Source organism: Mastomys coucha, unplaced genomic scaffold (genome assembly GCF_008632895.1).
Source record: "Mastomys coucha isolate ucsf_1 unplaced genomic scaffold, UCSF_Mcou_1 pScaffold11, whole genome shotgun sequence".
Classification (NCBI taxonomy): Eukaryota; Metazoa; Chordata; class Mammalia; order Rodentia; family Muridae; genus Mastomys; species Mastomys coucha.
Window position 1 is genome coordinate 31,942,408 of NW_022196893.1, and position 12,563 is coordinate 31,954,970.

The 12,563-nt window shown below is 50.2% G+C and overlaps 1 protein-coding gene across 3 annotated transcripts in view; it reads right to left on the minus strand.

Moving 5' to 3' along the window:
* Pou6f1 (POU class 6 homeobox 1) overlaps positions 1–12,563 on the minus strand; it is a 26,314-nt gene that overhangs the window by 7,934 nt on the left and 5,817 nt on the right. The window contains exons 2-6 of one of the 3 annotated variants that reach the window (XM_031356019.1): positions 11,636–11,728; positions 9,587–9,782; positions 2,967–3,088; positions 1,517–1,742; positions 736–986 (exon numbers count right to left, since the gene is read on the minus strand). In XM_031356019.1, coding sequence (XP_031211879.1) covers positions 736–986; positions 1,517–1,742; positions 2,967–3,088; positions 9,587–9,782; positions 11,636–11,683 — 843 coding nt within the window. In that variant the 5' untranslated portion in view covers positions 11,684–11,728. Of the gene's footprint in view, positions 1–735; positions 990–1,516; positions 1,743–2,966; positions 3,128–3,276; positions 3,928–9,586; positions 9,783–11,635; positions 11,729–12,563 lie in introns of those variants that run through there. The other 2 variants (XM_031356011.1, XM_031356029.1) reach the window with 2 other exon arrangements.

Here is a 12,563-nt window from a genome sequence, read left to right on the forward strand (position 1 = left end):
CAGAGGGGAGGGGAGCACAGTCACAGGGAAGGAGAGCACAGTCAGAGGGGAGGGGAGCACAGTCACAGAGAAGGGAAGCACAGTCACGGGGGAAGGGGAGCACAGTCACGGGGAAGGGGAGCACAGTCACGGGGAAGGGGAGCACAGTCACGGGGAAGGGGAGCACGGTCACAGGGAAGGGGAGCAGTCAAAGAGGAGGGGAGCACAGTCACAGAGAAGGGAAGCACAGTCACGGGGGAAGGGGAGCACAGTCACGGGGGAAGGGAGCACAGTTACAGGGGAGGGGAGCACAGTCACAGGGAAGGGGAGCACGGTCGCAGAGCAGTGACTCCTATTAATCTTTCCAACTAGGTCTGAGAGGGTAGATGACCAGACTAGAGGGACAAATGTGCTCCTAGTCATGCCTGAATTCTCTCTCTACTCCCATGCCAAGAGCCACACTGGATAGAAGCCAGCATGAAGCTGTGGACCTCAGGCAGTTTACAAGTCTGCAGCCCCTGTATATCCCACCCCCAAGGCTGGTCCAGTGGTTCTGGTTTGGAGCACTTCCCGAGCTGTTGCTTGCTTTAGTCAGGGTGGGACAGACTGGCAGGCGTAAGGAGAAGACCTCAATGGGAGCTCATCTTTGCTGATGTATCGGGAAGGGCTGTGTTCAAGGAGCTGGTCCTTCACTTGGGGGACGTTCCACCCTTGGCCCAAGCTTTGGTCCATCCCTGGGTGAGGGCAGCAGCTTACGATCCCTGGGCTAAATGCGAAGCCTGCAGGCTGGACGGTGATCTGCGGGGTGGCGTCCACTGGCTTGGGGGCGGGGGCAGCAGCAGTGGCAGCAGTGGGTTGTGGGAGGATGGTAGGCGTGGTCTGTAGCAGTGGCTGGGTCTGGAACAGCGGCTGGGGTTGAGCCGGCGGCTGGGGCTGGGCGGGCGAGGAGGCCTGTATTGGTGGGGCAGCTTGCACAGGTGTCGGGAGGGCAGCGTTCAGCACCGCAGCTGCTACGGAGCAAGGCAGAAAGACAGAGGTGCTCAAGCGCCTAGCCATGACGCAGCACAGTTCCAGTCCCAAGGGATCTGGCGCGAAAATGCCCCCACTAGGGACATTGGGCATGGGGCAGCTGCAATTCCCTTGATTCTTGAAGGGCTGGCACATGCAACATCTCTCATTCCCCCCCTCCCTCGGGTCAGTAGACGACGTGTAGGTTCGAGAACCAGACGTTGAATCTTCCTGCAGTCTTTCTTGCAGTCATGGGGTAGACGCTGTTGGGGGTGAGGGGACAGTCTCAGGCAGCTGGCTGAAGGAAGGCAGGCCTGCCAGCCAGCCTGGTATCCTGGCCCAGAGTCCCGAGACGGTGCAGTGGCTCTGTGGCTGGGCGCCTATGATATTGGATCCAGAATCCAGGATCGTTGCCCTTGTTGCCCCGGGTGAGCCGTGGGTTCTGAGTCCAACATGGTAAATACCCGCGCAGGGGTTGCAGCGTAGGGTGGTGGGGGCCTGGTGCAGTCCTGGGGAGAGTTGCCGTTACCTTGGAGACCAGTTAAAGGTGGCTTGAAAGTTCCCCCTGTGGGAGAGGCGGCGGTCAGTCCTGGGAGGGCAGCCACAGTTGCTGTAGGGATTGTCCACACGGCCAGCCCCTGCTGCCCAGCCACTTGACCTGTAATACCGATGGGGATAAGAAGAGGTTGAGTAACGGCCCCTGCTGGGACCATAACTCCTGTCAGAACTGTGGCTAAGCTTTCCTGAGTCAAGACCTGCAAGAGCAAACGAGATTTCAAAAAGAAAAGAAAAAAAATAAAATAAAATAAAAAATCAACATCCACAGACAGAGCAAACGAGGGGTCTCTCAGACCCAGCTGAGCACAAGCAAGCATCTGAGGGCACTGGGGCAAAGGCCAGAGGTGAGCAAAGAGGCCCAGCTTAAGGCCTAACCCTGTGGGTGCCCTGATCACACTACACCACGTGCAGAAGAACACCCAGGCCTGCCTGCAGGGCACAGGCCTCCTGTACCCCACTGTCTGGTGCCTCTCAGACCTTCCCTAGGCCCATGCTGGCATGTCCAGTGTCTGCTCTTTTTTGTTATTTCTTATACTTTTTAAGATTATAATATAATCGCATTCTTTCCCCACCCCCAAAGTCTCCAATCCAATCTTTGCTTTCTTTCAATTTCATGGTCTCCTTTTTGATTGTTGATATATACACATATATGTATTCATATATACACGCACATACGTATTTACTGCGTGCAGAGAACTTGACCAGGAAAAGGCTCAGGTCTGCCTCCAGGACATAACTGGATTTCCCAGGCCTGGATATACATATATGATATATATGTACACATATATATGTGTGTGTGTGTGTGTGTGTGAGTGTGTGTGTGTGTGTATGTATAAATACAACCTCCTCGGCCTGTTTAATGTCACGTGTATGTGTGTTTTCAGAGCTGACCATTTGGTATGTCCGCTGTTTTGTGGTCAGGGACCAGAGACCAGAGGCTGCAGCCAAGTGGTCAAGGGTCCACAAAAGCCTCTAAGAAGCTCTAGCAGAGGGCACCCTTGACCAGAGGAGATCTGTGCACGCAACAGAGGTCAAGCAGGCTCTGCTGGTCTCCGGGATTCTACAGGCAGCTTCTCATGGGCTGGGCAGTTTTATAACTTAACTGAAGACAGGCCATTCATTCATTAACTCTTCAAGGCAGGAGGGGCTGACAAGGGTGCTCACTCATTACATCATCCGATAAGCAGAAATCCTCCATGAAAGAGTTAACACCAGTCCTGTCAGGACCCAAGGAAACTGCCCAGCAAATGCACACCCTCCTTTCGATGGGCCTGATCTGGGACGGGGTAACCTAGAGGTACCTAGTAGGACAGGCCTTCCCTCGAGCCACAGCCTCATGCGTTCCCCGACCCCATGCCTCATGCAGCTCCGTGCTTGCTCCTGCCCACTGCCTCCATCCAGCTCCCTGGTGAGGTCCTTACCTGGGGGGCAGCTTGTACTGCCAGCGGTGTCAGGGTCTGTGAAGCCTGAGGCTGGCTTGGGGCTTGGCTGAAGGTGGCGATGGCTGGGGCGGGACTCGGAGGGATTCCGGGCAGCGACTTCACTTCACACGGGACAGAGAGAAAGAAGAACAAGAGTGAGCCTGTTGTGGATGAAGGGTGGACACCATCCTTCTGCATGTAGCCTAGGACGAGCAGGTCGCCTTCCCTGGCCCATGCCAGCTTCCCGAGTGTTGACTGGGAAGCTGGGTAGCCCTGGGCCAGACTCACAAGGTAAGTACTCTCTTCCCACCTTGAGTGGAAGGCAGTGTAGGTGTCTGCAGAGCTGGCTCCCGGCTCATCACTGCCTGGCTCTGTAGGACCTGTGGTCTGTAAGATGGCAGTCACAGAGCCGAAAGCAAACGCAGGCCAGGGAGGAGAAGCTGGAGCCAACAGAAAGAGGCAGCTAGCCTGACTTCAGCCAGCAATTAAACGGTTCTTTATCTCTTATTCAAGCTATGTTTTTAGAAGTTTGGGGGAAGGGGCAGGTCCTGCAAGTGCAACCCTCCCACCCCCTGAAAACGGGGTGTGTCACCGGCAAGGTGCATGGTCACAGGGGCTGCACAGGCCACTCAGCTTTTCTCCGCCATGCTGAGAAACCTGAAGCCAGGATGGGCAGTTTCTATGTGCTTCCGAAAGAAAGGTCTGTGAACCGCAACCTTTCACCTCCTCTTGCTTGGCCAAGTCAGGAACTGGGGTGCCCAGCCAGGAAACCACATCATGGCCACAGAACAGCGAGACAGAACCTATAATTTTATAAGCCAGACAATAACAGGAATCTAAGGCTGGGAGGGGGGTTTACAACATGATGGTAGACTGCTTGCCGGGTTCAACCCCCAGCACCACAGGACAGACAGACAGACAGACAGACGATAGACAGACTATAGACAGACAGATATATACATAATAGGCAAACATAGATTGATAGATAGATGATAACAAAATAGATGTAGATAGATAAATAGATAAGTAGATGTCAGATACACAAATAGCTAAATAGATAGATAAATAAATAAATAAATAAATAAATAAAATAATAGAATCTAGTTGTTGGGTGATGGCTGTTCAACATATCACTGGCTTTTGAACCCCGGTTGAGTATATATTTCTAGACCCAGGGCTGAGTCAGAATGTCAGGAATAGAGACAGGTAATCATCAATCAATTAATCTCTCTCCCATCTTACTCTCCTCACCCCCATCTCGAAGCTCCTTTGGAAGACAGTGCTCAGCAGGGCGACCGCCACACCGGGCCAATGCTCAGCAGAGCAACTGCTGCCAATGCTCAGCAGGGCGACCGCCACACCGGGCCAATGCTCAGCAGAGCAACTGCTGCCAATGCTCAGCAGGCGACTGATGCACTGGGCTAGACCACATTCTGAGTGCTGTCTCTTGTTTTTGTTTGTTTGCTGTTCTGTTTTGAGACAAGGGTTCTCTGTGTAGCCCGGGCTGCCCTGAAACTTGCTCTGTAGACCAGGCCGGTCTCATATTCAGAGCTCCTCCTTCCTTTGCCTCTCGGGGGCTGGGATCAAAGGTGTGCATCACCATGTCTAGCCCCAGCTCATGCTTTTTTGTGTTTGGGGCTGGTGAGATGACTCAGCGGTTAAGAGCACCGACTTCTCTTCCAGAGGTCATGAGTTCAAATCCCAGCAACCATATGGTGGCTCACAACCACCCATAATGAGAAACAAATAAAAAACCTTTGGGTGAGCAGGGATGGGGAGGGGGGCAGAGCAAGTGGGGCCCAGAGCAAGCAGAGGTCCTGAGTTCAATTCCCAGCAACCACATGATGGCTCACAGCCATCTGTACAGCTACAGTGTACTCTTTTACATAAAATAAATAAATAAATCTTTAAATCAACTTAAGTGGATAGTTAAGTTCCCAGAACTTAAAATAACAAGACCCAGAAAGTTGAAAGAACTAAAGACACATGGACACAGGCCTTACACACTAGAAAGCAATGGGTCAGGCCTTTCTTCTCTGTGGAGGGAGACACATTTGTAACTGCTAGAGAAAGCCAGAGACATCAGGGTGTTCTGAATATAGGAAAACTGGACAAATGCAATGATATATAAGAACACAGGAATGTGGGGTTGGCAAAGTGGCCCAGCAAGTAAGAGTTCTTGCTGACAAGTGGATGGCCTGAGAACAGTCCCCAGAACCACAGGGAAGCAGGAGAGAAACAACCTTATATGTTCTCTGGCCTCCATGTGTGTACATGCCATGTTTGTGTTGTGTGTGTGTGTACACACATAAATAATAAATCATCCTGTGGGAAGAGGCCACAGGATGAAAAGGGTAGAAGCTCACCATCTAGAGAAGTGGGACACTTGTTTTAAGAGGTCCTTGTGCCAAACTAGGACCATAGGTGCAGTGTGTGTCACATCTCTGGTTCTAGTATACAGGAGACCCAGCTAGGCAAGAGAATAGAGAATTCAAAATGAGTTCAGGGTCAGCCTGGGCTACATACTACCTAGCAAGACAAAACTGTGCTTGGTGGCATGCTAAGATCGACAGTGCACACCTCTAAGCCTACTGCTTGACTTCATGAGACACTATCTCCAAAAACCAAAACCAAACAAAGTAGAAGATGTACCGGGTCCTACAGACCACTTTACAGAAAGGCCATACACCCCAGAAGCACAAGCAGCACATTTCTTTCTCCACTGAGTTAGATCAGCTAGCTTTTGTTTTTTCCTGTTGAAATGAGGATGGGGGGTTGGGGTTTCTCCCTTTGTAGCCCAGGCTGGTTTTGAACTTAGGCTAGACTTAAATGGTTGCAGGATATTTGATCACACTATGAGATTGTGTTATGTGAAAAAAAACTGCAGTGTGGCTCAGCCTTAGCTTTCCGTTCATTGTAAACAGGATTAAATAAAGTCAATCATAGGTCAAGAGGCTGAGCTAGCAACCAGCTGACAAGGAGTGAACACAGGAAAGAAAACCATAGAGAGTGAGAGGAAGTCAGGAGGACAGATAGAGAGGCACACAGGAAGTGGAACAGAGGGGCATTCAGATTGAGAGTGTTTGAGCTGGAGAGGAGAGGGAGAACTTCTTTTTCCTTTTGGGATTTCAGCGGTGGAAGGTCATTCAGCTGCTTTCTCTACCTCTCTGAGGTTGCAGGCTCTCATAGCAGCTGGTGCCTGAGTTTCCATTGGTGAAATCCAAGGACTGAGATTTTGTGTAAAAACAACATTGAATCCTCAGCAGCCCTCTTGCCTCAGTCCTGCCTAGTGCCCCAAGAGCAGGGCCACACACCTGTCCAAGGGCAGGGATTGCAGGTGTGGGCCACACACCTGTCCAAGGGCAGGGATTGCAGGTGTGGGCCATACACCTGTCCAAGGGCAGGGATTGCGGGTGTGGCCCACACACTTGGCCCCACTTTTCCCACTGACCTGTTCCTTTGGTTTACTCAAACCCCTGGTTGCCTCTACCTCCCACTGGCTGGGATTGCAGTGGTATCTGAACCCAGTTGTGTGCAATGGAGGGGACTAACCTTCATGCACACCTTCAGGCCCTTCTCAGAGTTTTCTCTGAGACAACCCTGTAAAGCCAATTGTTTCTCCTCTTTCTTCCTTTCTTTCTTTCTTTCCTTCTTTCCTTCTTTCCTTCTTTCTTTCTTTCTTTCTTTCCTTCCTTCCTTTCCTCTTTCCTTCCTTTCTTTCTTTATTGAGACAGGGTCTTCTATACAGTTCTGGCTGTCCTGGAACTCACTCCTTAGACCACGCTAGCCTCAAACTCAGAGCTCCTTCTGCCTGAGTGCTGGGATTAAAGGTGTGCACCACCATGCCCAGCTCATCTTTTATTGATAATAAGGTTGTTTTGTTTTTTTTTAATTTCCATGTAATAATTTCCTTCTGTGTCACCGGCCTTTTTTTTTTTTTCTGAGACAGGCCCTGTCACTCCATCCCATGCTAGCCTGGAACTCACTACCTAGCCCAAGCAGTTCTCGGACTCAGAGCCACCTTCTGGACTCAGTGCCACCTTCTGCTTCAGCCTCCTCTGTGCTAGCATTAGAGTCATGGGCCACGCACTCAGCTTCAACAAGACAATTCTTTTCTTCGAAAGAATTTTAGTGGACTATACTACCAAAAAAAAAAAAAAATCACTTCAAACATAATCAATGAAGCACTGTTGATTGATGAGAATATTTTTTTTAAAAGTGACCAAAATCAGAAGCAAATGTGTGAGAGTCTATGCCAGTACAGAATGTAGGCACACCGAGGGATGGAGAGATGGCTGAGAAGTTGAGACAACTGTCTACACTTGGAAGGGACTCACATGATGCTCACAAGCGTCTGCAACACCTGTTCCAAGAGCTCCAATGTTTCTCTTCTGATCCCTGAAGGTTTCAGGCACACATAAGGTACACACGCATACATGCAGGCAAAACGCCCATACGTGAAAATAAATCTAAGAAAAAAATCTAATTAAAAAAAAAAAAAAGAATAGGCCGGGCGGTATGGTGGCATATGCCTTTAATCCCAGCACTTGGGAGGCAGAGGCAGGCGGATTTCTGAGTTCGAGGCCAGCCTGGTCTACAGAGTGAGAAACAAAAGAATAGGCATGTGAAAGAACATATGTCTTACCCTCCAGCACCCCAAGAATGAACATACAATCGTGTCACAAGGACTAGAATGGCGTGAGCCATTAAATCCTTTTCACCATGAGAATGTTTTCATGGACTTGTTTTGATCATCGCGGCTCCTCAATATTGCAGCTACAGAAAGGTCCCACACAGTCTCCACTCACGGCTGCTTAGACAGTACCATTCAAATACCTCCCTCGCCTGACTGCCCACGGCTGAAACTCCCTGACCTGGAAGAAGCCTTCTGTGAGAAGAGGTGCTAAGATGTGAGCAGCTGGTGTAGGGTCCGTTTCTGAGAGCAGGCTTAGACAACGGGAGAATTCTGACACCAGAGATAAGTGGGGGCAAACCCAGGAAAGTCCCTCAATTTGTTCTGAAAGGAGCACATTCCATGTGGCTCTTCTGAGTCCACAGCATGGCAGGGGCAGAGTCCCTGTCTCTCCTGTCCCCTCTTGGAGGCACTTTCCCTTAGAAATGGCTTTTTTTCCCCCTTAGAAGAGAGACTAGTAGTGATGTCCCTGGGCTTCCAAGAACCTGAATATGATGTCCAGTCTAGAGAAGGACAAGGAACAGAAGGACCAGATGACATCAGTGACCTCATTCTCCAACAGAGAAACGTCTTTCTACAGTGGGTGGTGGCTAATTCAGAGATTCACAACCCTCAAAGTGTGGAGAGTGAGTGACCACTTAGGGAATGTCTTAAAAGAGGCATATCTGTATCACCCCTTGAAGGCTTAGGGAATGTCTTAAAAGAGGGAGCTGGAAGAATGTAAAAGCCAGAGACTGGGCAGGGCTGTGAAATGGTGTTTTCTAGACATGACACAGCTATTTCACTTAGGGACTAACAAAGCCATTGTTACCTATACAAGATCTTTACAAGACGAGGCCTGTCACCATTGCATCATGCATGGGCAAAGGGTTTTTTGGGACCTGGCCCCTCACTAAGGAACTATGGTCCATTAGTGCTGGGCGGTCATCTTTTTAGGTGGGATAGCCTCTGGTAAGCTGTCCACATCCCAGAAACTAATCCTTCACTCACACTCATTGTGCAAGCAACCACAGTTAAAGTAGTAGGTTTAAAAACAAAAGAAGGGCTGGAGAGATGGCTCAGCGGGTAACAGCACTGACTGCTCTTCCAGAGGTTCTGAGTTCAATTCCCAGCAACCACATGGTGGCTCACAACCATCTATAATGGGATCCGATGTCCTCTTCTGGTATGTCTGAAGACAGCGACAGTGCACTTATTTATAATAATAAATAAATCTTTAGGTTGGAGCAAGCAGGGACTGAAAGGGAGCAGGGCCGACCGGAGCAAGTAGAGGTCCTAAAGTCAATTCCCAACAACCAGATGAAGGCTCACAACTATCTGTACAGCTACAGTGTATACTCATATACATATAAATACATAAATAAATCTTTAAAAAAGGGGGGCTGGAGAGATGGCTCAGCAGTTAAGAGCATCGACTGCTCTTCCTGAGTTCAATTCCCAGCAACCACATGATAGCTCACAACCATCTGTAATGGGATTTGATGCCCTCTTCAGGTGTGTCTGAAGAGATCAATGTTGTACTCATATATATATAATAAATAAATAAATCTTTTTAAAAAAAGTAATCATTACAAAAGAAAGAAAGAAGGAAAGGAAGGAAGGAAGGAAGAAAGAAAAAGAAAGAAAGGAAGAGAGAAAGAAAGAAAACACAGCCACGTAGCCAGAGGCTTGCTGAAGAGGGAGTTCAGCCTGGTGTGGACCTAAGATGCTCTCTAGGCTGACCTTGTACCAGGCTTCGGCCTGAGCTATCTCTATTCAGGCCTGGGTGAGACTGCAAGGAAACACAATCCTAGATACATCAGGAGCAGGGTATTCCTGGAAACTGGCCAAAGTTATAGACAGAGGCCAGAGGCCATGTGGCAGAAAGCAAGAAGACCCTAATGCCCCCCTGGGCCCAAGAGCAGATGAAAAAACGGTAGCCTCATACCAGTTGCCTCTGCAGAATGGTCTGGGTCACATGACCCAGCTTCACCAGCGGGTCCACTGGCTTCAGCAGGGCCTCCACTCTGGGAGCCACCAGCTGCCACACTCTCCAGTCCTTTGCTCTCCTCCTCGGCCGGGAGCTGGGCATCCACTCCGACTTCCAATACTCGGATGGTCTCGTGGCCCGACATCACAATGACCTGCAGGCAAAGGAAGGGGACAGTGAGGGGACAGAGTCCACAGCTCTGGGAATGACTAGGACAAGAGTGGAGGACTGGAGAGAATGGGGCACTGTGTGAGACTGCCAGAACCTGGGCCAGGCTACCGTCCCTGGGTTTTTCTGTTTGTCGCCTGTCCGCGCTTAGCTCAGAGAGTGGGAAAGGGTTCATCCTGCAAGCTGTGAGAGCATCCTCTCACCGGCTGACACTTTGGTAATCCCCATAAGGAGATGGGGACCCAGCAGAAATCCTATTCCTAGAGACTACCTGGAGGCTCCCCAGAGGGAGTGTGTGGAAAGTGGGTGCTCTGTAGTGCTGAGCACCTTGATACTGTATTATTCATTATTAGTGTATGTGTGTCTGCTTGTGCCCGTGTGTGTGTGTGTGTGTGTGTGTGTGTGTGTGTATGCCCGTGTCTGTGTCTGTGTGTGTGTGTGTGTGTATGCCCGTGTCTGTGTGTGTGTGTGTATGCCCGTGTCTGTGTGTGTGTATGCCCACGTGTGTGTGTATATGCCCATGTCTGTGTGTGTGTGTATGCCCGTGTGTGTGTGTGTGTGTATGCCCGTGTGTGTGTGTGTGTGTGTGTATGCCCATGTGTGTGTGTGTGTGTGGTGTGTGTGTGTGTGTGTGCACGTGCGTGCAGCACGCGTGCCACAGCGCTCACGTGGAGTTCAAGGCAGCTGTCAGGAGCTTATCCTCTTCTCCTGCCTTGCTGAGGCAGGGTCTCTCTCCCTCTTGTCAGGCTGTGTACTCCCTTCAGCTTCCAGATGTTCTCTCAGCTCGTGGCAGGAAGGCTGAGACATATCACCACATCCAGCGTTTTATGTGGGCTCTGAGGATCTGAGGCTCTGGTTGTCTTATGCCCCGAATGATTTTACCCACTGAGCCATCTCTCCAGCCCTTGAGTAACTTTTAAACTCAGGATACCAAAATTTCCCTGCAAGCTAATTTCCCCCAAAGAAGGGTCAAGAAGTCAATCACCAAAATGCCATTTCTCCTGCCTTACTGATCCTTAGGCTGTCGATTCCAGGCATTCTCCAAAGGCAGAGCACCTCCACGAGCCCTGCTCAAACAGCCTGCACTAAGATCTTTACACCATTGTAATGTACCATTACAGCCCTTAAGACGCCCACAGGTGAGAAAGCTTTGTGTCAACCTTCCTTGCCCATGAACTGTGCCTGGAACCACTCCCACAGTGAGAACCAGCTGCAGCCATAGACTAGACTAGAAAAGGCGTCAGGGGGAATACAGCCATAGACTAGACTAGAAAAGGCGTCAGGGAGAATACAGCCATAGACTAGACTAGAAAAGGCGTCAGGGAGAAACATGGAGAGGAAGGAACATGTACCAAAGCAGGTTCCATGGGCAGACCTTGACCTCTCACTAATCTCGGGGATGTTCGTCTGTTTTCTTTTAAGGAGTAAACAGTCATTTCAGAAAGCATAGAAAGTATATAGAAGCATTAAAAAAAAAAACCCTAAATCACATGTTCAAACACTTATCAGTATTTGTGTATTTTAGTAATTTTTTTTTTAGATCTTACTTTTTCTTTTATGTGTATGGGTGTTTTGCCTGCCTGCATGTATGCCTGCACATACACCACATGCAGCGCCCTCAGAGGCCAGAAGAGGACATCAGACCCTAACCCTGTTGCAACGTAAAAATCCCAAACTCAACCCCTGAGACCTTAGCTGACACTTGCTCTGGACATGTGGACTGGAGTGACCACAAACCTTATTAAGGGACAAATGAGGCCCCATTATGTCTGTCTCCCGTGGCCACACCACCCCTCAGTCGGGACCCTGGCCAGTCCCACTTCTCATCCCAGAGGGTACCTGCTCATTGACAGTCAGAGATGAGTCAGATCCGGTTCCAGGATCCATGGTCACTGTAGGGTGGGGTGGGCACTAGCCCACACCTAGTGCATCCTGGGTAGGAGGAGAAGAAAAGCACAGGCTGATGTGACACGATGCAACATTCAGACTGTCTAGAAAAGTCAGGAACAGAATGTCAGCAGTGCAGAGAGGCCAGGGAAGGGGAAAGCAAGAGTCTAAGCACGTCAAAGATTCCCACCTTAGCTGGGCGTGGTGGCGCACACCTTTAACCCTAGTACTCAGGAGGCAGAGGAGGGTGGATCTCTGTAAATTCAGGGCCAGCCTGGTCTACAGAGTTAGTTCTAGACAGCCAGGGCTACACAGGAGGTAGACAGGAGGAAGACAACACCCCAGGAGAACATTTTATCCATGTTTTCGATGGCAAGGGGAAGAGAGGACCAGGTATCTACCCCTAGGGGGTTCCTCCACTCCCAGTCCCTGTCCATGAGGTGACAGCTACCCAGTAAAACCCAAGGTGAAACTAATGAACACCCAGAACCCAAGGTAAAGGCGACAGGGGTATTGTGGGTATTGGTGTTTCCCTGGGCAGGTCTCCTACAGAGCAGCAGAGACCGACTCACACCTGGCCATCTCCAGCACAGGAGCTATTCCTAAAACTATGGCCTCCTAGACTGCTGCCCTCAACATCCCAGCCTCTCTCTCTGCAGCAGTGGTTCAAGGACCACGTTGGCCTGTACACAGGAGGGAATATGTTCCCAGTGGTAGATGGCCTGCAGGGTGCAGCAAGCAAGAGTGGATGAACCCCATGTGAAGACAGTCTGTCCGGCTGGAGCCATTAAAAAAGAAGGAAGGGGCTGGGCGTGGTGGCGCACGCCTTTAATCCCAGCACTTGGGAGGCAGAGGCAAGCGGATTTCTGAGTTCGAGGCC